The 26,629-nt window shown below is 44.6% G+C and overlaps 1 protein-coding gene across 4 annotated transcripts in view; it reads left to right on the forward strand.

The window, feature by feature from the left end:
* Positions 1-26,366, forward strand: part of LOC134204852 (uncharacterized) — a 205,878-nt gene extending 179,512 nt beyond the window's left edge. For 3 of the 4 annotated variants that reach the window (XM_062679665.1, XM_062679676.1, XM_062679684.1), the window contains exons 4-10: positions 6,929-7,103; positions 7,220-8,259; positions 19,008-19,540; positions 19,617-19,813; positions 20,057-20,184; positions 20,239-21,593; positions 25,098-26,365. In XM_062679665.1, the coding sequence (XP_062535649.1) occupies positions 6,929-7,103; positions 7,220-8,259; positions 19,008-19,540; positions 19,617-19,813; positions 20,057-20,184; positions 20,239-21,593; positions 25,098-25,724 (4,055 nt within the window). In that variant the 3' untranslated portion in view covers positions 25,725-26,365. Of the gene's footprint in view, positions 1-6,928; positions 7,104-7,219; positions 8,260-19,007; positions 19,541-19,616; positions 19,814-20,056; positions 20,185-20,238; positions 21,594-25,097 lie in introns of all 4 variants that reach the window. The other variant, XM_062679655.1, reaches the window with a different exon arrangement.
* Positions 26,367-26,629: the final 263 nt, after the last annotated feature.

Below are 26,629 nucleotides of genomic sequence, written 5' to 3' on the forward strand. Positions count from 1 at the left end.
CTGACACCAAACCCCCTAAATTTCCGGAGGATCATTCCTCCTTATTCCCGGTGGACCATGGTGCACAGTTTCACTTAGAGTCGATGATCAGCTGCCCCTAACATGGAGAACAGACGCTGTTGTGAGCCGATCCTGACAAGGAGAACAGACGCTCAAAAAGATTTGCACCTCCGGAGAGGAGCAAACCTCCCCCTTCCCTGTCAGCATACGACCATAGTTCCCATCGGAACTTGGTTACCCGATCTTCCCTAAAGTTTCGGTTAAATGGACTTCGGCTAGATGACTTCCGGCTTAACGTTCTATCGGCCAAGTGGCATTCGAACAAATGGCTTTCCGCCTAATGACTTTTGGTCAAAAGACGGGAAGAGACGTTTGGGCGGAGGCCACATGGTCGAAAGGTATTTGGCTGAATTTATGGTTGGGCCACAATCTATCTGGCCGAAAACGTCGCTTTGCCGAAATGGGCAGACTAATTAAAGAAATGCACATACGGCCGAACATATCTGTCGTCCGAACTGATCATTAGGTCGAAAAAGTCGTTTGGATAAATAAGGTCACCTGACCGAAAATACTGTATGCCGAAATAATCGTTGGCAAAAAGGTTATTATTGTTATTATGTCTTTATTGCAGCGGTTGGTTGGCTCAAAAGATATTTTCATTCATTCATTTATTTAGTCTACATCTATACAGATAACACTGAATCAACAATTTGACGCCACAATACACGGTTCGAGGCCGCATCTCTCCATCCTCGAATACGCCCCACGCTCGCCAAGTCGTTCTGCACCTGGTCTGCCCATCTCGCTCGCTGCGCTCCACGTCGTCTCGTACCTGCCGGATCGGAAGCGAACACCATCTTTGCAGGGTTGCTGTCCGGCATTCTTGCAACATGCCCTGCCCATCGTACCCTTCCGGCTTTAGCTACCTTCTGGATACTGGGTTCGCCGTAGAGCTGGGCGAGCTCATGGTTCATTCTTCGCCGCCACACACCGTCTCCTTGTACACCGCCAAAGATGGTCCTAAGCACCCGTCTCTCGAATACTCCGAGTGCTTGCAAGTCCTCCTCGAGCATTGTCCATGTTTCATGTCCGTAGAGGACTACCGGTCTTATTAACGTCTTGTACATGACACATTTGGTGCGGTGGCGAATCTTTTTCGACCGCAGTTTCTTCTGGAGCCCGTAGTAGGCCCGACTTCCACAGATGATGCGCCTTCGTATTTCACGACTAACGTTGTTGTCAGTCGTTAGCAAGGATCCGAGGTAGACGAATTCCTCGACCACCTCGAAGGTATCCCCGTCTATCGTAACACTGCTTCCCAGGCGGACCCTGTCGCGCTCGGTTCCACCCACAAGCATGTACTTTGTCTTTGACGCATTCACCACCAGTCCAACTTTTGTTGCCTCACGTTTCAGGCGGGTGTACAGTTCTGCCACCTTTGCAAATGTTCGGCCGACAATGTCCATGTCATCCGCGAAGCAAATAAATTGACTGGATCTGTTGAAAATCGTACCCCGGTTGTTACACCCGGCTCTCCGCATGACACCTTCTAGCGCAATGTTGAACAACAGGCACGAAAGTCCATCACCTTGTCTTAGTCCCCGGTGCGATTCGAACGAACTGGAGTGTTCGCCCGAGATCTTCACACAGTTTTGCACACCATCCACCGTTGCTTTGATCAGTCTGGTAAGCTTTCCAGGAAGCTGTTCTCGTCCATAATTTTCCATAGCTCTACGCGGTCTATACTGTCGTATGCCGCCTTGAAATCAACGAACAGATGGTGCGTTGGGACCTGGTATTCACGGCATTTTTGAAGGATTTGCCGTACAGTAAAGATCTGGTCCGTTGTCGAGCGGCCGTCAACGAAGCCGGCTTGATAACTTCCCACGAACTCGTTCACTAATGGTGACAGACGACGGAAGATGATCTGGGATATCACTTTATAGGCGGCATTAAGGATGGTGATCGCTCGAAAGTTCTCACACTCCAGTTTGTCGCCTTTCTTGTAGATGGGGCATATAACCCCTACCTTCCACTCCTCCGGTAGCTGTTCGTTTTCCCAAATTCTGACTATCAGTTTGTGCAGGCAAGTGGCCAGCTTTTCCGGGCCCATCTTGATGAGCTCAGCTCCGATACCATCCTTACCAGCTGCTTTATTGGTCTTTAGCTGTTGAATGGCATCCTTAACTTCGCTCAAGGTGGGGGCTGGTTGGCTTCCATCGTCCGCTGAACTGACGTAGTCATCTCCTCCGCTGCCTTGACTTTCATTGCCTGTACTCTCAGCGCCATTCAGATGTTCCTCGTAGTGCTGCTTCCACCTTTCGATCACCACACGTTCGTCCGTCAAGATGCTCCCATCCTTATCCCGGCACATTTCGGCTCGCGGCACGAAGGCTTTGCGGGATGCGTTGAGCTTCTGATAGAACTTGCGTATATCTTGAGAACGGCACAGCTGTTCCATCTCCTCGCACTCCGCTTCTTCCAGGCGGCGTTTCTTCTCCTGAAAAAGGCGGGTCTGCTGTCTCCGCTTCCGTCTATAACGTTCCACGTTCTACCGGGTACCTTGCTGCAGCGCGACCGCCCGCGCTGCGTCCTTCTCCTCCAGAATCTGTCTGCACTCTTCGTCAAACCAATCGTTCCGTCGACTTCGACCCATATACCCGACGTTGTTCTCCGCTGCGTCGTTAATGGCTGCTTTGACTGTATTCCAGCAGTCCTCAAGAGGGGCCCCATCTTGCTCACCCTCTTCCGGCAACGCTGCCTCGAGATGCTGCGCGTATGCAGTGGCGACATCAGGTTGCTTCAATCGCTCTAGGTCGTACCGTGGCGGTCGTCGGTACCGAACATTGTTGATGACGGATAGTTTTGGGCGCAGTTTAACCATCACCAGATAGTGGTCAGAGTCGATGTTAGCGCCACGATATGTCCTGACGTCGATAATGTCGGAGAAGTGCCGTCCATCAATCAGAACGTGGTCGATTTGTGATTCTGTCTGCAGTGGCGATCTCCAGGTGTACCGATACGGGAGGCTGTGTTGGAAGTAGGTGCTGCGAATGGCCATATTCTTGGAGGCGGCGAAATCAATTAGTCGTAGGCCGTTTTCGTTCGTCAGCCGGTGAGCGCTGAACTTTCCAATAGTCGGTCTAAACTCCTCCTCTTGGCCAACCTGAGCGTTCAAATCTCCTATGATGATTTTGACGTCGTGGCTTGGGCAGCTGTCGTACTCACGTTCCAGCTGCGCGTAGAATGCGTCCTTATCATCATCAGTGCTTCCGGAGTGTGGGCTATGGACGTTGATTATGCTGAAGTTGAAGAACCGGCCTTTGATCCTCAACCTGCACATTCTTTCATTGATCGGCCACCACCCGATCACGCGCCTTTGCATGTCGCCCATCACTATGAAAGCTGTTCCCAGCTCGTGTGTGCTGCCGCAGCTCTGGTAGATGGTATGATTACCTCTAAACGTTCGCACCATTGATCCCTTCCAACAAACCTCCTGCAGCGCTACGATGCCGAATCCACGGTCCTTGAGCACATCGGCGAGTATGCGTGTGCTCCCGATGAAGTTGAGATTATTGCAGTTCCACGAACCGAGTTTCCAATCGCTAGTCCCTTTTCGTCGCAGTGGTCTTCGCCGATGGTTCCGGTCCGTACTCTCTTGTTGATTGTTCGTTGCTTAAGATTTTTTAAAGGCTGGCTTGCAGGGCCTGACACCAAACCCCTAAATTTCCGGAGGACCATTCCTCCTTATTTCCGGTGGACCATGGTGCACAGTTTCACTTTAGAGTCCCTCGCTGGCACTCGGACGATGATCAGCCGCCCCTAACATGGAGAACAGACGCTGTTGTGAGCCGATCCTGACATGGAGAACAGACGCTCAATAAGATTTGCACCTCCGGAAGGAGCAAACCCCCTTCCCTGTCAGCATACGACCATAGTTCCCACCGGGGTTGGTTACCCGATCTTCCCTAAGGTTGCTCGTATCCCGGCCAGCACCGCGGGGAGGTAGGGATAGGAGTTGCTGGGTAAGAGGCTAAGGACCGCGAGATGGGGTCTATTTTATTCCTTCAGGTACGCGAAGCACCAATGGTACGCTTTACCCAGCATTTGCCGTGCCCAAAAGATATTTTAGTTACTAGATAAAGATTGTCGCTTCGTTTCCCTTTGTTCTGCTGTCCGGAACATGTTGGGTACCAAGATGTCAAATCGTATGGATTTTCCTTCTTTGACATTTATGTTGGTGTCTTCAGTCACCGGGCGCTGATGCACTATAGTGCTAATCCGAGCTTCAGAGGTAGAAGAGAAAATATAACTGTAAAATGTCATTCCAATTTTGTTTGCTATTAATAAAACACACGTGCAAGTTATACTTCTAGTTGTTCCGTATTTTCTTCTCGATTCCGACGCTAATTCGTTGTGCCACTCTGCTTAACCTGTTCCCTGGTTCCTACAGGTTATGGTCCCAGAGGTGGATCGAGAGAAACGGAGTTTTTTTCGCGGTTTAAAGTGAGTTTTTTCGTCGTTCGGTGCGGTCGCCTGTATCGGTAGTTTTTGTGCGTGTTGTTCGTCGCGGTGTCTGATTGTTGGAGCGAAATGGCGGATGCGGGGAAGTTTGCCCTTGTCAAGCTCAACAATAACAATTATGCGACGTGGAAGTTCGAGGTTGAGATGCTTCTGACGAGAGAAGATCTCTGGCACGTTATCGACGAGGTGAAGCCCGAGCCGGAAACCGTTTCCTGGCGAAAATCCGACCGAAAGGCACGAGCAACAATTGCTCTCTGCGTGGAACCGAGCCAGTACACACTTATTCAGCATTGTGTTTCGGCTCGCGACGTATGGGATGCGCTAAAAGGGTACCACGAGAAGTCGACGACCACGTCGCAATTGTCGCTGTTGATCAAACTGTGTGATGCAAAGCTCCAGGAGGGTGGTAATGCCGAAAATCATTTGCTCGAAATGGATACGTTATTCGGACGTCTGCAGAATGTAGGGCTTACTCTAGACGAGAAACTGAAGGTTGCTATGGTGTTGCGCAGTATGCCGGAGTCATATCACTTTCTGGCATCGGCACTGGAAGCACGGCCGGATGCCGATATAACGATGCAGCTCGTTAAGTCGAAGCTTTTGGATGAATTTCACAAGCGGTGTGAAAGGGACAACAAAGGAGCTGGTGGCGAGCAGGTGCTCAAGGCGCTGAATTCAAACAAAATATGTTTTTTCTGCAAGCAGTCTGGCCACTTCAAGAAGGATTGTTACAAGTGGCGTGCTATGAAGTCGTCGCAGGATGGAGCAGCATCTTCCGGAAACGGTAAACAAGGTCGGCGAAATAAGTTCAAGGCCAAGCAAGCGGTAAATACCGAAAGGGAACCGGTGAGTGGAGAAAGCGCTACGGAAGCATTTTGAGATTACTTCGCTTGGAGAGATAAAACAGTTTCTCGGTATTACGGTCTCGAAAGACAGGAACGGTATGTACATGCTAAATCAAAAATGTTTAATTCGAGAAGTTGCCGATCGTTTTGGACTAACGAACGCAAAGCCGTCAAAGTATCCGGTGGATCCTGGTTACTTCCGTCTGGATGGCGGAGAGAAGCTTCCCGACAATACGCACTATCATAAGTTAGTTGGTGCACTACTTTACATTTCAACCAACACAAGACCGGATGTGTCAGCAGCAATTTCCATTCTGAGCCGGAAAACCAATTGTCCAACTCAGAGGGATTGGTTGGAGCTTAAACGAGTTGTGAGGTACTTAATCGGAACCCAAGATTATGAACTGAAGTTGCACAGTGACCGGACGAAGAATCTAGAATTAGTCGGATACAGCGATGCCGACTGGGCCGGAGACACAAGCGACCGAAAGTCCACTAGCGGTTTCGTGTTCCAGATTGGCGAAGCGATCGTAAGTTGGGCTAGTCGAAAGCAAGCGTGCGTGGCAACGTCAACTATGGAAGCCGAATACGTAGCATTGTCCGAAGCAGCTCAGGAGGCTACCTGGTTGCACAGATTATTGGCAGAACTAGGCTACGAACAAAGAGGACCAACGACTCTTAATGAGGATAATCGCGGCTGCATTGACTTTGTCTCGCTGGAAAGGCAGAACAAAAGAAGCAAACACATCGATACCAAGTTTTACCATGCTCGTGATCTCTGCAGTCGTGATGTTATTGAATTGGAGTATTGTCCTACGGAGCTGATGATCGCCGATGTGTTCACTAAGCCGCTGGGCGCTATTAAGATGCAGTCGTTCGCGGAGAAACTAGGATTGTGTCCGAAGCGCTCATCGAGCAGCAAGTGATCAGCGAGGAGGAGTGTTGGTGTCTTCAGTCACTGGGCGCTGATACACCAGCGCTAACCTGAGCTCCAGGGGTAGAAGAGAAAAATATAACCGTGAAATGTCTTTCCAAAAATTTGCTATTAATAAAACACACGTGCAAGTTATACTTCTAGTTGTTCCGTATTTTCTTCTCGATTCCGACGCTAATTCGTTGTGCCACTCTGCTTAACCTGTTCCCTGGTTCCTACAATTTAGCTCCCCTATCCTCGCCAGCAAAAGATGTTCCGGACAGCGACGACAGCGACAATCTTTATCTGGTAACTAAAATATCTTTTATTGGCTCGCCTCTGATAAGGCAGAAAGGTAATTTAACCAAAAATGTCATTTGGCTGAACGAGTTGACATTTTTGAACGTAACACCCGTTCAGCAAATGACATTATCGGCTGCATGACTCAATTAAAATTATTTAAAATGATTGATAATTAATATCGTATAATATGTATCAGTGACTTTTCTCTACATTTGAATAATTCAGGATTGTTCTCTCAAGACATAATTTTGTCAGAAACATTACAAAACAAGTGCGGGGGTGCTACCTCGCACATCAACTATGACATAACCAAAGATAATTAATGTGTGTCAATTTATTACAGATTTGGAACGAAACAATTTACTGATTTCCGAGAACAACACCATAATGGCTAGCACTCACCAATCATTAGTACTACACTGTCCATTCGATAGCCATCCACCGGCAAACATTACATGGATAGTGAACAGAACTCAAATAATCGTCAACAACTACGCAGTGGGACCGCATGAGAACAGGCGAGTAAAAGGTTTCATTTATATGCTAATCCATATTATTAATTTTATATCGAACTTCACTAACATACATTTGGTAATAACTACTTGTAATAAGGTTATGTTTCCTGCCTTTACAGATACTATCAATTACAAAATGGAAGCTTGCTCGTTACTGACATGCATATGTCTGACGCTGGTCGTTACCGATGCAATGCTTCGAATAACTTTTCCGCGAAAACCCTCCGTAGCTATGGATATGTTGTTGCAATAAAACCGGCATCCACCTCCAATTTGGCAAATCGATTACTTCCGAGAATGCAGCCACAAAATATAAGCATTCGTGCCGGTTCCACTCTCAAACTGAACTGTGCTGGCGAAAGTGGCCGTCCTCGGTGGACTTTTATTCCTCGACAAAGCAAGATACCTATCAATCTGGTCAACTTCACGTACCAATTGCTCTTCACTAACGTATCTGTAGATAAGCACGAAGGTGTCTACAACTGCTCCTTCGGTGATGATTATCAGTTGTATAACGTAACGGTGCTGATGCTGCCGACATTTCTTAACAATATGACCTCCTACACTTCCTCGGTTGTTGCATCGATGTCATTTAACTGCAGTGCGAATGGAAATCCTGCCCCGCGCATCACGTGGTTCAAGAATGGTCGAGAAATCAAAAACAACCATATTGTACATTTCAACTATCCGATCCTTCGGATCAACACTATTGATCCGGAAGATGAAGGTCTGTATCAGTGCATTGCTAAAAATGAAGCCGGAGAAGCTAGCGTTTCGATGTACCTTTCGATAAGGGACAAAGACCGATACCGACGTTTGTCTCGACGACCCGAAAGCATCCAGTGTTTTCCTATCGATACCACCAGTTTGTACGTACGTTTCGAACGTGGCTTACAGCAGATGAACACAGATTACGCCATGTATTACCTCGCGTCGAGCAGTCCCCACAGCTGGTTCAGTTCTCCACCGACACAGCTGATGACGAACAACAGTTTGAAGATCACCGGCCCCATGGTGGTTCCGTTCCGCAACTACACCGTATATCTGCGAACGTGCTCGGTGTCCAGTGTTCCGGATGCGGAGAATACTGGACCGGCCGGCAAGAAGCAGGTTATCCCGTCGAAGTTGTCCAAAGGGGTGCAGTGCGCTTCACAAGGAGGTAAGTGAAACGTGGTGTTGGGAATCCTTTAATTTTTATGTTGACGTCAGAGAGAAAACGATCTTCCATACATAGTTTTCATAGGTTTTTTTTTCAACAAAAAGCGTGGGATATATGGGTGGCTGATATCTTCACGTGTAATGATCTAAGAATTACATTCGTTGACCGCCTTTGACCAAGCAAAAGACTTTTACATTTGCCTTCCTTGACCATGCGGTGAGGTGCGCGTCTACAAAGCAACACTATGCTAATGGTTGCTGGGTTAGATTCCCGGTCCAATCTAGGAAGTTTTCGGATTGGAAATTTTCTCGATTTCCCTTGGCATAAATCTATCATCGTGTTATACCCAGTTAAATATTGTGAAAGTGCTCAATGACAATTAAGCTGCGATGCGGCATCATGCGGCATCATCGATGCGGCATGAAAAAAATCCCAAAAATGTTGCCTTTATTACGCTCCAAATTCAAAATAACGCTCCCTCTTTTTACGCCCTATAGGAGCGTAAAAAAGTTTTAAGTATTTATGAGGCAAATTTGGATTAGTTTCGGAGGTTGGTTTTTACATGAGTACTCCGGATGTTCTAGGAACTGAATATATGCTTCATTGCGAAGTGGTATTATCTGTTGTCATGGGTTGTGGATAGTCTACGAAGTCCATACAGTCAACGTCTGCGGATCAACCTCCGTTATGGAGGCAGTTATAGAAGAATAAACAAGTTGTGTGACCTCTTCTTGGTCTAGTAGTTCTTCTTGTTGTTGTCATTGGTTCCAGGTAGTCTATGAATTCCATAGAGGCGAGGTCTTTGGATCAACCTCCGTAATGGAAGTAGTTATCGAAGAATAAACAAGGTTTGTGACCCTTTCTTGGTATAAGTTTGCACACCAAGTAGATCTTGTGGTTTTCAAAGGTTCCAGGTAGTCTACGAACTCCATACAGTCAAGGCGTGCGGATCAACCTTCGTTATGGAGGCAGTTATCAAAAAATAAACAAATTGTTTGACCTCTTTTTGGTATATGTTTGCATTTCAAATAGTTCTTGTTATCTAGGAACTCCATAGCGTCAAGATCTGTGAATCAATCTCCGTAATGGATGCAGTGATTGAAGTATAAACCGACTGTTTGACCCCTTCTATATATTCACTCGGGCGAGGCCGAGTGTCCGAACCGGTGTAGGTACTGTCTGAAGCAACCATGGCCTGTAAGGACCTGGGTCAGGTGGAAAGTGATTTCCCCTCTTGACCCACGTACTTATCTCCGGTATCAACCTATGTGTCCATCTACCCTTAGTGGAACTGTCCCACGCACGCTGCCATTTGACCATTGAGGCCAAGCTGACAGTCCTACGGATGCCTCTCGTGTCGCGCATTTCGAAGCACTCTATGGCTTCACCGGTAACGATGTCAATAGGCATCACACCGGTGATGACGCAAAGTGCATCGTGTGACACGGTACGGTACGCGCTCGCAACTCTTAGGCACATGAGCCTATACGTACTTTCTAACTTCGTTCTGTAGCAGTTAATACGCAGGGCCGTGCCCCAAGCTGGCCCCCCATACCTCAATATGGACAGAGCAACGCTAGCCAGAAGTTTGCGCTTGCTGGCTTAAACCGCAGAGCTATTGGACATCATCCGGGACAATGCCACTATAGCTGTGTAGGCACGCTTGCAGGCGTAATTGACGTGGCTACCAAAGGTGAGCTTATCGTCGATCATTACCCCCAAGAGTTTGATGGAGCGTTCAGAGGTGACCGTGCAGTTGCCTGTCCTTATCATCACTTGTTGCTCCGACTTTCGGTTATTAACAACAACCACCTCAGTCTTGTGGTGAGTCAGTTCTAACTTCCTAGAACTCATCCACTCCTCCACAATTGCGATCGAGTGGGCTGCAGTCAACTCCACCTCTTCGATCGATTCGCCGTAGACCTCCAGCGTAATATCGTCAGCGAAGCCGACGATTGCCACGCCCACCGGGAACTTCAACCTCAAGACACCGTCGTACATGACGTTCCATAACACCGGACCCAGTATGGAACCTTGCGGAACCCCTGAGGTTATGTCAACGCACTTCCGACCCGCCTCCGTGTCGTATACCAGTACTCGATTCTGGAAGTAGCTTCCGAGAATCTTGTACAGGTACTCGGGAATTCAAAGACGCAGGAGCGCATCTGCAATAGCTGCCCAACTGGCACTATAAAAGCATTCCTCACGTCGAGAGTCACTACTGCACAATAGCGAACTCCCCTCCTCTTACGCTGGATAGCTATCTCCGCGGATTTGATAACCGACAAGATAGCGTCTACGGTCGACTTTCGGAAGCCAAACTGGTTACTCGATAGACCATCCGCACCCTCCGTGCGTATCAACAACCTGTTGAAGATGATCTTCTCGAGCACCTTCCCCGCCGTATCAAGCAGGCATATTGGTCTATATGCCGATGGATTTCCCGGTGGTTTTCCCGCCTTTGGCAATAGGACCAAGCTCTGCCTTTTCCATGCTTCAGGGAAGACTCCCACGTCCAGGCATCTCTGCATGACAGATCTGAACATCTCGGGAGCCTCAGCAATGGCCGCTTTGATGGCCAGGTTCGGAATACCATCCGGTCCTGGCGCCTTACCTACACTGAGGGACTGTGCAATCCCCGCAAGTTCCGCCACAGTTACTCTTCCCTCGTCGGCCACCCTGGCCCGTGGCAGCTCCACAAAGGGAGGCCAGGGACTTGGGTCGTGACGTGGGAAGAGCCCCGCGATGATCCTCTCCAGCATCTCTGGAGACCGCTCTGTAGGGGCCTTCGCCCCACGTGTCTTGGCCATTACGACCCTATAGGCGTCACCCCATGGATTCGCATTGGCACTTTGACACAGGCCCTCGAAGCAGGCTTTTTTGCTTGATCTAATCTCAGTCTTCAGAGCGGCTCTAGCAGCTACGAACGCCACCCGTCGTTCAACACGCTCCTCTTCTGTGCGTGCTCGCTGCATCCGCCTCCTTGCCCGTAGGCAGGCGCGGCGCAGGTTCGCAATTGCTTGAGTCCACCAGTAAGCCGGTGGTCTCCCATTCCTAGGGTGGACTTTCCTAGGCATGGTGGCATCGCATGCACGCGAGAGTACTGTTACCAGCTGCTCGCCGCTCAGACCGAGAGTATTGTGCTCGCGGCGGAGCACTTCCTAAAACACCTCGTGGGCGAAGTATGATGTCTTCCACATACGAGGGCTAGGCCTCGCCCCTTCTTCTGTCCGCTGAATGCTGGTCGTATAGTCGATACTGTAGCGAACCGCCATGTGGTCGTTGTGAGTGTAGCCATCATCACCACCGGCCTACTCCCCATCAAGTTAGCCGTCAAACAATCTAGCATTCGACCGAACTGCTCGATCGACCATCGAGGAGGCGCATAGCAGCTGCAGAAGAAGACCCCCTTTGATTTTGGCAATGACGAAGCCCTCGTGTGTCGAAGACACCAACTCTTGGACTGGGTATTTCCCCGTTGTCCATATCGCCGCCATTTTAGACCCATCGGTGACCCAATTACCGTTCCTGGCGGGTACCCGGTAAGGATCTGCTATGATGGCGATATCCGTCCCCCATTCAGCAACTGTCTGACACAGCAGTTGCTGGGCTGCATCACAGTGGTTCAGGTTTAGCTGCGTTACCTGCACTGTGATTTTGCAGCACGCTTAAACGCCGGGCACTTCGAACCCCCCATGGGGTGCTTGCTGTTCACAGCTTTGCTGGAACAGATCAAACAGTTGCACTATAGGATTTCGGGCGGTCATTAATCGAAAATGTCATGTCTTCCGAATTATTTTAAAATATTTTCTCTCCATTGTCAATACTCTAATTAAGAGAAATTCTGAATTTGAAGTCTCTAGGTGCACTAGTTCCAAAGATATAAGGTGTCAAAGTCAGAAATGGGTAAAAAAGTTAACAAATTTCCTGAAAAAATATTTTACTTTCAACTATTTATTGAAATATTTTCTTAATGTTTTTTCTTTGGTGTTAATACATCATGACAAGGGTATTTGTATAAGCTTTAAAATGGTATGCAAAAAGTTATGGGTACAGTGTGAATAAAGGATGAAATAAATGCGGAAACAATATTTTTTTCCATAAACGACGCGATTTTCAACTTTGATAGTGAAGAACTTTTTTTTCCTCAGAAATCCCAGGGTTCTTTTATGATGCACATCAAGGACGAAGCTTCGACTAAAATTTCCCGAAATAATTTCTTGCCAGTATTTGCAATTAACAGAGTTAAATCACTTTGATTTTTTCATTTATTTTTTACTGTGTTTTGCCTCTCTCGTACTCCAAGGTTAATGCTCATTCCAAAACGAATGTTTGATAGAAGGCCCGGAGATCCGTAGTGGTATATATCAACTAACTCAGCTCGAAGAATTGAGGTGATGTCTGTATGTGTGTGCATGCGCGTCTGTATGTATGTGCGCAAATCGCCATTTAGACGCTTATTTGTGTACGATTTTCTCGCAACAAGTTTCATTCGACGGGAAATCTAGTCCCATCGTTTCCTATTGAAAATGGGCCAGACTGAACTATGGGCTCAAAGGGTATGGTCAAAATACATGTATTGGTAATAACTTCGACTTTATTTATAACAATTTTTTAACTTTTCAAAGGGTGAATGAATAAAACCCCCAATACAATGCAGCACAACGGTAACGGTAACGGAATTTATATATTTCCTGTCAAATTTTACTGGTTCCGTCGCCATTCCGCTGAATTGCGTTTGGGGCTTGAGTGGTTTGAGTCATTTCCCTAAACCTATTTTTCTGAGCTATTCATTAGCTACTGATGGAGAACTAAATATGAGGTTTCATAGTATGTAAATATTTATAAATCTCATGGAATCAATAATTCCCGACATGTTTATTGCAAAAGTAAAGACGAACAATATCTTAGTTAGTACGGAGAGTATGAAATTCTTGCTAGTGTTCATGAATGTCTGGCTAAAGGTAGGGAAATATTTATTCACTCATCTACACTTTGAGGTTCACTGGCTGAACAACCAGCGGAAAGTCAATATAAAAAAGAAGAAATTTAGAACTCATAATGCAAGAAAATGATCAAGAGAGGCAAATGTTGACATTTTTCTTCGTGCCTTACATGAATCAGATCTATTTTAAGCTCGATTTGGATAACGAGGAGACATTGGAAAAAATTCACTTAGTTATTCTTATGCCATGCGTAATTTTGTAATATTTGAAGATTTTTAAAAGTTCTTTATCCTCTGATACTTTAGATGAATTCATGTCATCTTCCATCGTTGATGGAATTGAAGAAAATATCATTAAAGATTTAAACCTTCACACAGAAAAGAATGATGCTATATATAACTTGTAGAAATCATGAAAACAAATCAAAAATAATTTAAATAGTGTTGTTATTCAAATTGAAAGAAATTTGCTTTTTCGGAACAATGGAGCATTGTGGAATGAATGAATGTTCACATTTTTGAGAATATATTATTCTCATTTATTTTTTGAATAACTTGTACAAATGTCATGGGATTGCGATTTCTAATTTGCTAATACCCTTTTTCAAAAGTTATTTCCAATTCTGATTCTTTAAGAAAATTGTTTAACTATTTTTTAGTGGAATGTTTTCACTGTCATAAGACGAGTTTAGTAAAATTCCATTTTATTCCACCAACTCGTATTAGTTCTACATATACGTATTTCGACCTGTTAGGACGTCTTCAGTGTCTCGTACTTTACTCGTTCTTGACTTCTGATTCTTTGATTAACATTTAATGCTTTAGGATCCTTCAGAACCTAGTACTTTGTCAAACAGATTGTTCTAAATACAAATTGTGAGGCATGAGAGTAAGAACAAAAAATATCACCGAATGTCATGAAATTAATGTCTTTTAACATTAATTCGGTTCTCTCGCCGCCAACTTCAGATTTAGAGCAATGAAAAGTTATTAGATTTATTGGTAGGGGAGGCGTTTTGTTACTTTCTTCCCACAAAAATGATTACCTTCCGCAAAAAATATACAAAAATATATAGACGACAGTCCACAAATGAGGATGGAGAAGGGGAGGGTTCATGATGTCCATAAATTGCTGTACTTAGTTTTTGTACAACCCCCTTCCTTCTCCTCAAGAAAACATATAAAATTAAACTTCCTAAATTGGATTGCTTTGTCACGTTAATCGAATTTATGAAAAAAAATATTACGTAATTCATAGACGATCCCTAAAGGGGGGGGGGGGGGTGTTAGAAATTATATATTCATGCTATTTCGACCATACACAGCTAAAGCAAAGTGGAAAATCACTTGAAAAGTCCAATTTTATTTTTGACCGCTCGCTTGTATGGGGATCCCCCATAGTGAGTTGGGAGGGTTCGTGCAGCATTGTGCCTTATGTCCCTCCAATCCGCAGCGTCGACAGAGCTTGCTTCTGTCAGGGCCTTTGCAGTCCCATTGCTTGTGCCCCGGTTCCAGGCACTTGAAGCAAACTTCGGGTTGCTCATATATGCCCACAGGGCATACCGACCACCCACCTTGACGCTCCCTAACTTGACTACCTTGGAGGCGTCCGCTGCAGATAGCCGAACCAATGCTATCTGTGTCCCTGTCGGACCTTTCCGTAGCCGAACGGCTGCGGTGGACGCCTCCACTTCACACTGTCGCCGCAGTGCCGTGACGAGCTCTTCGACTTCGGTGATCTCGTCCAGGTCTTTAACCCTTAGATTCACCTCCGTCGTGAGTGCCCTCACCTTGACCGTCTCGCCTAGGACTTCCTCCGCCAACTTCTTGTAGGCGGCGCCCTTTTGCGAGACGCCCCGCTTTAGCTCGAGGATCATCTCGCCCATCCGGGTACGTCTTATTCGACGTCACTCCTCATCGCCTTCAAGACGTCCGAGTACTTAGCCTCGTCCGTTTTGATGACTAGGGCATCGCCCCTAGAGCGATTGGCGCCTACTCTAGACTTCTTGCTACCCTCATTCACCTGGGCCTTCTTTTCGGCCCATGACGTCTTCGGTTGCCTCTTGTTCTTGACCAGGGTCCAGGAGGCGTCAACCCCCTCTATTTCCCTGGTCTGGGGCGGCTGAGAGTTCTCAGCCTGCCGTAACCCCTTACCACCATCTTTCCTGGGTGGACGGACCTTTCCAGGTCCTTCCTCCCCCGGTTTTGGAGGTACCTGGCCGGGGTTCAGCTTCCCAGCCCCACTACCCTTGTTCGGGGTAGTAACCCTCCGCGTTTTGGAGCGGCCCCCAGGGAGCTCATCTCCTGGAGACTGTCTCCCCCGTTTTTGTGTCTGCTCCGTTGGAGCAGTCACCCCCGACGTGCCCGCGAATACTTGAGCCTCAGTCTCAGCTCTCAGACTTTGGCACCACCGTCTTCAATGGCACGCCCTCGGTCGATTTGATCTTGCCCGAGTGCGGGAATCCTTGGGCCTCAGGCTGGGTAGACCTAGACTCCACGGATTTCACGGGTTTACACTTGACCGTACCGATCGCCCTCTCCAGCTTGGTGTCCAACATCGACTTTCGAAGTTTCAACAAGCTCCTCTTGAGGTCCTTACTGATATTATGCTTCGATGATGCAAAGTCGATGATGGCGTCCAGCTGTTTCGTCGCCACCTCGAAGGCCGGAAGCCCATCGCGTTTGCGGTTCATCGCCTTCACAAGCCATGGGCCATCGATAACCTCTACCGGCATTGCCGAGGAGAAGGTCAAGTGACCCACGCTAGCGCTGCGCACCGAGCTCCCGACTATTGCCTCTGGTCTCTTAGGCGGAGACCTGAACAACCCACCTCTTGTGAAGGGGTTGTTGCCTACACTACTACCACTTATTGAAAGATTGACTTGGTTTTCCATTTTGGTCCCACGAGTTGCTCGGGAAAAGTGGTCCACCACGCCAGAGCCCAGCATGACGCGGTAAGGGACAATTACTGTGGAGGGTGCCCAGGTACCCCACAGGCTCCGTGGTATCCCCTCGGCACGGGTCGCTTAACGCCTTGGGATTAGGGGTTAGGGACGATGGTCCCCTTTGGTCGCACCCACTCACTCTAGCTGATGTCAGAAGGACAACAGTGCCCAGGCTGCACTACCAGCTAAGTACAAAACCCTTAGCTGGCGGTCGATTATCATCGGAAGACCCGTGGAAGCGTGAGATTGGAACTTGTGAAGACCAGAGCTGTGTATGTAGGTCGCTCCTTCCCAGATGTTAACTCACCATTTCGCAGCCCCGTACGCAATAGACGCAATCTATTTTATGTACCATAAAGGGCATGTACCACTTTTGCAACAAGCCGAAAGATCTCTGGTTACGCGTGTAGATAAGACGCTTTATTCCAGGGATGGCTTGGATGATTTTGAACCTAGTCCATGGATGCATCCTATGTATCCCAAAACACAAGTCCAAGCTCTAAGAGGTTCCGAAAAACTTTAAATTCTTGAAAACTATGATAAACTGCTTATTGTTCGTCATCGTAGATCTGCAGCTCTTGTGAATACGCCGAGCATGCTTTCAGATGAGCTGGTAGATCTGATGTCCTAACTCCATGGAATTCTTGGTTGATTCATAATACTTGAAAATGAAAGATTTGCTTATTACCCATAGCCGTTGTTAATTCACTTGAAATAGCTGTTGTTTAATTGTTACACACTAAGTTTTTCTTTCTCGAGCTCGGTAAAATCAGGCAATGTACCGTGTCGGGCGCGTCCATACAATGCACTGTGACAACAGCACCACGTCCGTTGGCGCGTCGCGCGAAGTTAAGAAGTTGCACTAAGTTTAAATCGATCAACTGAAGGGCATCGCCTGGACGACAGAATATTTGGAGAGAGGCATCGAATTTCAATTCATCCCACCGCGTGCACCGCACTTTGGCGGGCTTTGGAAGGCCGCAGTGAATTCGTTGAGGCGGATTTTCCTGAAGGTCATCGGGGCATCCCCACCTCACTATGACGACATGCGTACACTGGTAGCGCAAACAAAGTGCATCATGAACTCCAGGCCATTGACGCCTCTTTCTAATGATCCGCAGAACCTCTCCGTCCTGACTCCTAGAAATTTTCTACTAGCAGAGACCATTTATCAATTGCCCGAGTCAGATCTTTCTCAGATGTCGACTAATCGTCTATACACCACTTCCAGGCCACACAGCGTACCATTGCTGATCTTTGGAAGCGTTGGTCCAAGAAATCCATCGGGCTTCTCCACCAACGACCAGCCAAATGGTGGAAGACAGCCACTGAGCTCCGTGTTAGTACAATCGTTCTGATAAAGAATGACAACGTTCCTTCGAAGTAATAGCCCTCGGTAGGGTTGTGGCTACCTATCATGGGAAGGACAACATCGTTCGCGTAGTTCGCCGAGCTCTACGTTCTCCCTACGATGCCGACCAAGAACTACCTTAGACTGTCCCTACTACATCTTCTTAAAGCCTACGCTTCAATGGGGCCCTGAAATTCACATTTAAAAATATTGTAATAACACACCCATACTTACCTTAAGCATACATACTTACCTTGAACAAACACAAAAACGGAGAAGACACACAAACCATATCATGTATTAGATAGACAAAAACAGAAGTAAAACAGTGAATTCAGTTACCTACAAGCAATCGAACGTGTTAAACGCATTTTACACTCGGTCTGACATAATTTTTTTATCCGGTAAAAATGAGTCCGCCGTAGCACAGTTCGCCATCGTTTACAGCATTATCAGCGTTGTGCCAGCCACATCTGGCAATATTGGCAACAATTTTCACAAATCGATTATTTTTTAGAAATTTAATTATATACGCCAAAATTGTCCTGAGAAAAATAACAGATTTTCCGCCAATTTTTTATTATATTTAATTTAAATTTTTTATTCAAAGTTTTTGGAAAAATATTCCAAAAAAATCCTGTGATCTTTTCAATTATAGACGATAAAATGCAATAAAAATTTCGTTATATTTGAAACTGCCTAACATTTAGTTTTTACTACTGACGCCAAATTATAAATGAACAAATTACGCTAAAAATGCTGGTGCCCCACCATTACCAGAACTCTGGCGCCGCCAGTGATCTCGACATATTTCCATCTTTCCCTTCAAGCTGCTCCTGTACATTGCCCAGTATTGCTTACAAACGGCTATAGACAGTGCTCTTAAAGGAAAAATTCTCAAATAATTCATTAAACAATGAACCACATGGTCCAAGCTCTTGCAAAGGTGCCTACCACGAATGTACAAAAACAAATACACTCCATCAATTACCTAAAATTCTAAAAGCTCCGTGACTGTGACTCCCTTCTATGCGCAAGTGCTGAACTATGGATAGGTGCCTGTTGGATTGGTCACCTAAGCTACTGTTAGTCGCAGTCGCAAGCATTATAGCCAAAAGCGATGACTTGAAGACTTCAATGAGCATAAAACAACGAACTCAATTGCTCCATATGCAATGAATCCAACGCAATAAATTTAATATTTGTTTATTGGAATAAATTTTACAACAAATAATACCTTTCCTCTATACTATCTTGTAGTTCTCGAACGTTTTTTCATGTATTTTCCTTCAAATGCTTATCTAATTATGTAGACGCTATCCGTCAATTGATTTAACTGACAAATAAAATTGATAAAAGGTATCCTATAACTCAATTAGTGAACACTATTACCCTGGAATTGTCAAATTATGGAAAATAAACTAAATAAATTTGAATGAATATTGAATAAATTTGAGTTGAACAATTCAACATATGTGCTGACATTATTATTTTTTTAAATTCCCAGTACCGGTACTGTCCATATTTTTTTCCAATGGAATCTTCATATGGTGGCCCCGGTTCTCCGGTGTGGAACCCACTGCCTACACCATCCAGCTCAAGCACAACGACACGACGGCCCTTCCGTTCGACGCACTGCAAATCAACGGAACCACCCAAATACTGGATGACTACATAACGCATGAAGAAGTGGAGCCCCTGCTGACGAAGATACCCATCACCGTCAGGGAAACGCGCGAAAATGTGCTGGACGAGTCGTCGGACAAAAAACGACGGAAACGACGGCGGCGAGCCTTCGATTCGCTGACGGGGACACAGCTGGATTTGGAATCGGCTGATGCAAGCGTGGGCGTGGCAGGTCATCACGATAAGCACGAGATAAAATATCGTCAGGTGCTGGTCACACAGCTGAAGGTTCCCGGCAACGTGACGGGCGTCTTTATTCCGAACACTAAGAACGTCAATGTGCGCATTTTGGGATCCACGGCAGAGGATGGGGAACCTATGGTGCAAGATTTGCATTATATCCAATGGAAAACGGTGAGTGTTGTTCCAAAACTGCAGTACTTTGTTTCAATTTTAAGGGGTTTCAATGGCTTCGATTGTTGTTTTACAGATTGATACTTCCGTTCGACGACCTGATGCTGTCAATCGGTTCCAAACTAGTCACGTAGACGTTCGGAGTGTTCAGTTCACTTGGAGCCGCTTCATCGCTACCGATCTTCTCAACAAGTGTCTAATGTTGTGCTATAAAAATGTCAATCATGATGTTTTTATACGAGGGGGTTCCAACAGAATCAACTGTGTGAACATGTGAGTCCGTAAGGCAGGCATTGCTTTGGAAGCACGAAGAAATATTCCTTTATAGATGCTACTGCACATAGTTTCGAACATTTCTTTGAGAACCATAATCTTCTGGGAGACACTGTCCCGTTATGCTTCATACGAAATGATTCTATCTGCGATACAAACTCCTGCGAGAAGGGGTTTTCATAGAGATGAAAATATTATATGATTGTTTTGAACAGTTAATGATGTATTTTTATTTAATTGCAGACCGAAAGACGCGATGCATTTCAATTTGGTGGGTTTATTGCCATTTACCTCATACAAAGCTTTCCTGAAGCCTTGCTATTCTAAGGAGCCCATCAGCGATGTCTTGGACTTTCTAACTAAACAAGATGGTAAATATTTTAAACTATTCTCGAGTTACACAATTCTCATTGATTCTTCTATAGTTCCTGGGCCTGTCACAAACCACGGTTTAATACGCAAGGATGGTATTACGCTGACTTGGGGTCCACCGGAGAACAGAAATGGACAACTGCAGGGATATCTGATCCAGTGGATTGACAAAGATAATGTAAACCATTCGGTCAAACTCACGATCGACACCAATCACTTTCAGTTTCCGAATGTTTCCACTGATGACAAAATCAATATTTCCATCATGGCCATTGGTAGTACCGGGGTAGGCATACCGATCTATGTGAAAATGATGAATCAAATAGTGGAAGTAACTGAACCTGAGCCCCAAGAATATATTCCATGGATCGAGATTGGCATTGGTGCATTTATGGTCATATTCTTGCTACTGTTCTGCTGTATTTTGGTAATCCATAGAAAAAACTGCAAAAAAGCTCAACGAAATCAAGCAGCAGCTGCGACAACCTCGGCTCTACAGATGCATCCCGTTAACTGCAATGCCGATATCCATGAAATGCAAACTCTTATCGGAACCTCCGAGCAACTACCAGTATTAATACCAAATGGAACATACAAACAACCAGAATCTCAGCTACCCTCAAGCAATCAACAATCTGCACATACTTTCGGATCTAACCGGTTTCCTCACGCCAACTCAAACCCTTCCAGCAACAATCCAGAAACTCAAAATGGAAAATCTCGTCTCTTATTTCTAAACAGAAATGGACTTTTGCAAAAACCAACCAACTCTTCCTCAGCCTGTGCCAGTCTTCTTCCACTCCAGAAACCAACATTACCCTCACACGTTTTAGGTAGCAGCATAAATGAACCCCTGAATCCTGTTTTAAAAATCAACAGCAGTAGCAGTAATCTCGGAGAGGAACCGGAACCGAAACCTATCGCCATTAGTAGTAATAGTATTTATCGTAGTACCAATAGTAGCTATCAAAATAACGACGGACACTGCGAGGAGCCACGTGGAGGCTATAACGTGAGCGGTGGCTGCCCACAACACATGACCTTAACTACGGGTGACCCAAATCAACTGCAACCGATACATTCCTATAGACCAGCCGTAACCACAACTTCCTCCCTCGCTACTACCGCTCCAACAGTTTTGGCCATTAACGCCATCTCAACCACCGCGGAACGTGAACCAAGTTCTGCCGCTACCTCGACGTCCGCCTCAAATCTTTCGAGCACTTCGATTAGATCGAATGGTTCCTCCTCCTGCTCGGTTCAATCCCAGCAACAACAAGAACAACAAAGTGTAAATCCTCAGCTACAGCAGCCCCAACATCGAACCGTCAAGTACGGCAGCAGTTACGATCCTGGGAGCAACGGTGTCGATCTTGCTGCAGCAGTACGGATTACGGAGAATCCACAGGTGAGTTCCAAATAAATATGTATCTTCAAATCTTGTAGTTTGAACAATGTGTTGCCGGGTCTTCCACGAAAGGCTGAACACGAAAGGCTGAAAAAGTAAAAATCTCACATAAGGCTGAAATAACAAAAGGCTGAAACTCGAAAAGCTGAAAAATCGCGAGAAACCAATTTTAGTGGAAGAATTCATATTTGACGTTAATATGGGCCCAAACTAAAATGATCCGCAAACTTCTTGCAACTTCTTGTTGTCTTTCAATTTTTATACGGAATTCTTATTTTTTTAGTCTACACAGGTACAGGTAACATAAAAGGAACAAGACTTTGTTGTTCTTGGTTCTTGTATTTGGTTTTTGATTCTTGCCAAAATTGCTTTCTAATTTTTTTCTCTCTTCGTTCTTCTTTTTCCTTCTTTAATCCTACTTCCTTCTGCCTTTTTTCTTCTTCCTTCTTTCTTTTTTTCATTTGTTTTCTTCTTTTTTCAACCCTTCCTAGTTTCTTCTTCCTGTTTCTTTCCTGCTTCTTCGTTCTACCTTTCTTCTTAGTTCTTCCTCCATAGTTCTTCCTTCTTAATTCCTCCTTCCTTGTTCCTATTTCCTTCTTCTGCCTTCCTTGTTCCTTATTTCTTCTTCCTACTTTTCTTCTGGTTTCTTTTTCCTTCATTTTTCTATGTTCTTCTTCTTCCTTCATTCCTTCATTCTTTATTCATTTCTTTTGCTTTCTTATTTCTTCCTTTTCCTTGCCTTCCATGTTCCTTCTTTCTTCTTCCTACTTTTTTCTGGTTTCTTCTTCGTTAATTTTTCTTTGTTCTTTTTCTTTCTTGTTCGATCATTCCTTTTGCTTTCTTATTTCTTCCTTTTTCTTGTTTGTTCTTCTTTTTTTCTCCTCCTTTTTTCCTTCTTTCATTTTCTTGTTTTTCCTCCCTTTCTATCTTCTTCCTTTTCGTAGTTTCTTTTTCCCTTTCCTCTATTCTTTCTTCATTTTTCCTTTTTTTAACCTTTTTCCTTTCCTTTCTATCGTCATTTCTTTTTCTTTCTTATCTTCCTTCTTCATTGTCCCCTGGTTCTTCAACTTTCTTTCTTCTTTCGTCCTGTTTTCTTCTTCCTTCATTTTCCTTCCTTCTTCCCTTTTTCCTTCTTCTTTCTTTTACCTTCTTCCTTTTCTTTTTTCTTCATTTTTGTTCCTTCTTCATTCTTCCATCTTTATCCTTCCTTCTTCTGGCTTCATCATTATTCCTTCTTCCACACCTTTATCTTACTTTTTGCTTATCCTTTCTTTTATATTTTTTCTTTAATCTTTTATCTTTTTTCCTTCTCTCTTTATCCGTCTTCTCTCTCTCTCTCTTCTTCAAGTTTCGTCTTCCTTTTTCCTTCTGTCTTCCTTCTTGTTTTATTATTATTCATTCTTCCATCTTTATCTTACTTTTTCATTCTTCCATATTCTATGTTCTTTCTCCAATCTTTTATCTTTTTTCCTTCTCCTTCTTCCGTATTCTTTCTCTCTTCTTCCTCCATTCTTCCGTCTTCTTTCTGCTTCTTTCCTCCTTCTCTGTGCAATTTTTATTCATTATTCTTTATTCCTTATTCTTAATTTTTTTATTCTTTGTTCTTTATTTTTTATTATTTGTTTTTTATTTTTTATTCATTATTTATGCCTTATTCTTCATTCTTTATTTTTTGTTCTATATTCTTTATTCTTTATTTTTTATTCTATATTCTTTATTATTTATTATTTTTTATTCTTTATTTATTATTCTCTATTCTTTCTTCTTTATTCATCATTCTCTATTTTTCATTCACTATTCACCATTCAACTACTCAGCATAGTTTGTTCGACATATCGTATGGTTGGGATTGATGGATTTCATACCATCAATTTCCGCCTTTCGATACTTTCAGCCTTTCGGGATTTCAGCCTTTTGAGATCAGCCTTATGAGTATTCAGCCTTATGTGTTTCAGCCTTTCGTAGGACGTCCGTGTTGCCTTAATATTTGTATTATAAGTTAAAGCACTAGTTGCAGTAACTTGTACTAAATCAGCGGTTCTCAACCTGGGGTACCTTCGCTGGCCCTAGGGGGTACCTCGGACAAAAATGCTTAATGGCAGACGTATTACAGTTTTACAATTCCAATCGAAACTTATTGTTAAAGTTTTGATAATTGTGTATTTTTTATTTCAAAACTTTGTCTTGTTCATAATGTACATGGCGATCAGTCAATCAAAGCCAATTTAATGCTGCCCTTCACAACCTTAAATCTAGAATCTAAAGGTTTCGAAGGCTCCATGTGAGAGGCATGGAGCCTTTTTTTAGAAAAGCTCAAAATTGCAAGGGGATTATAAGCATCATTCTACGCTTCTCGGAAGCCTTCTTCGCAAGCAGCTCAAAGTTTTTTTTTTAAATATGTTCAGAAGCTTTCTTTCAAAAGGTTCGGAAGCCTCCTTTCAAGAGGCCCGAAAGCCTAATTTTAAGAGGCCCGAAATACTCTTTTCAACAGGCCTCCTTGTAAGACGGTCGAAAGCTTTTCTTAAAAAAAAAACTCGAAATACTCCTTGCAAGAAGCTTCTTTCAATGGGCTCGGAAAACTCCTGTGCCTACTTTAATGAGGCTCGGAAATCTGCTTGAAAGAGGCTCAGAAGCTTCTTTTCAGTAGGCTCGGAAGCCTCCTTCCAAGAGGCCTGGAAGCCTTTTTTCAAGAAGCCCGGAAGCCTGCTTACAAGAGAGGCTCGGAAGCCTCGTTGTCAGATGCCCGGAAGCCTACTCTAATGAGGCTCGGAAGCCTCCTTTGAAGAGGGTCGGACTGCCGTAATCTGGCAAAGTAACGTATACGCCATTTGCCAAAAATGGTGTTAACGAGTAGCTCTTTATCAAGCTCTTCAACAAAAAAAATGGAAAACATGTAGGTTGTAATTCGGTGTATACGTCACTTTTTCAGATTACGGCAGCGGAAGCCTTCTTTCAAAATGCTTGGATGGCTCCTTTCAAGAGGCTCGGAAGGTTTCTTTCAAAAGACTCGGGAAGCTCCTTTAAGTGGCTTGGAATTCTTCTTCCAAGAGGCTCGGAAGCGTCCTTTCAAGATGCAAAGGAAGCCTTAAGGTGCTCAAAAGCCGCCATTCAAGAGGCTCAGATGCCTCTTATGAAGAAGTGAGAAATCCTACTTTCAAAAGATTCAGAAGCTTCATTCAAGAGGCTCGGAAGCCTCCTTTCTAACGGCTCGGAATTATTCTTTCAATAGGCTTGGAAGTCTACTTCCAAGAGGGGGTACCTCAATTAATGCAAAAGTTCGAAGGGGTATCTCTAAAAAAAAGGGTGAGAACCGCTGTACTAAATGATAACAAAATTTCAATCATATAGTTTAGGTTACTGAAACTAGTGCTTCAACGTCATAATTAATAGAGTTCAAACAACGAATTGTAAGACAAATCCGTAGAAAACACATCGCACCTATTTCCATTTAACCAACGCAGTCATTATCATTTCTCAAACTTCTTTTTTTTTTGTCTTCCGCAGTATTTGAAGAACAAAGCCACTCCGGCAGGATACCACTCTCCAGCAGCCGTTCTGAACACTTCGCTGTTCGATAGTAGCCAACGTAGATTATTAGATTTAACGATAGATAGTAATAGTATAGAACTGTACGACGATGATGATGTAACTAACTGTGATCAAAACGACGATGCTAACCAATCAAATACCTCTACACACAACCTCCCGAGTAGTGAATGCTCATCCCTACCGCACCACCACCACCACCACCCACAGCAGCAGCAATTATCCGTACGAATGCGGTTAGCTCCCGCGTCCGAAAGTGATCTGGAAGAAACGGAATGCAACAACAACAACAACAACAACGAGCACCAGCGAGCCGGCTACCACAGTGGTTGCCTTCGGCTGTCGCCCCTTCACCGGCAGCATTTGCTCAACTCCAGTAGTCCTCCTTGCGGTGGCGGCGGCGGCAACCACAACGAATGCGTCCTCACCAGCCACGATGAGGAGGACGACGACCTGCACCACCTGGAAGAACTGGACAACTCTTCGTCCCTGCTGAACGAGAGCAGCCTCAGCACGAAGCCCCTCCATCAGCAGCATACCTCCAGTTGGAACTTTCGGCGGCCCATTGTCGGCCCGAACGGTTAGTTACGCCCCGGCGGCTGTCGTCGGCTAGATCGAAATTTAGATCATCCTTATCACCATCGTCATCGTCGTTATCGTTCACTAGCAGCACCCGAACGACCGTTTCAAACATGTGATCGCTACCAATATCGCCACAAAGTAAGATGACCTATTTGCATGCACTAATTAATTATCTATATTATCTCATTCATACTTTGTGCTTTGGCTGAATGGAACCATTTATTCATAAGAGCAAATCAACGTTCGGAACGAACGCTCCATTGGGGAAGAAAGATGTTTTTATTTTATTTTGACCTAAATTTAATGCTTAGTAAGATTTGATAGGAGAACCGTGAGCATAATATTGATTGAACCATGAGGCTTCTTCTTTTACCTATCGGCACATTTGGGAATTATGTTTACGATTTTGTGTAACGTTTGACGAAGTTCTAAAAGGTTTGCATTCATCACACCAGCAAACAACGGATAAAAGTTTTTCTGTTTCAAAATTCCAAATTTAACTGCTTTTGCTTCACAAAAAGAAAAACAAAAGGAAAAGAAAAATTAACAATCGTCATCTAACACACGATCATTGTCAGAGCGGAGGCGAATTTGCTAGAAAAAGTTTTTCTGCGAATGGTTCATTATAGGTATTTAACAACATTTCAAATTTCAACTTTTTTTTATTAAACACAATAGGATTCAATTCATTTTTTAGATATTCAATTTGCGTTCAAGTCATGTATAACTAAATTTAGGCTTTTTCGCCAAAACATAAATTGTTTAAAAGGTCGATGTATGGGTGAAATTATGTTTTCAAAATTAATTGTGAAGTCTGAGTTTTGATTTCTAATGTCAGTTCTTCATTTGTCATAACGATGTTGAGGCCGGAAGGGCACTCAACCTAAGGGGAGGGGTTCATAAAAGCC

The sequence above is a fragment of the Armigeres subalbatus genome, chromosome 1 (assembly GCF_024139115.2).
Source record: "Armigeres subalbatus isolate Guangzhou_Male chromosome 1, GZ_Asu_2, whole genome shotgun sequence".
Classification (NCBI taxonomy): Eukaryota; Metazoa; Arthropoda; class Insecta; order Diptera; family Culicidae; genus Armigeres; species Armigeres subalbatus.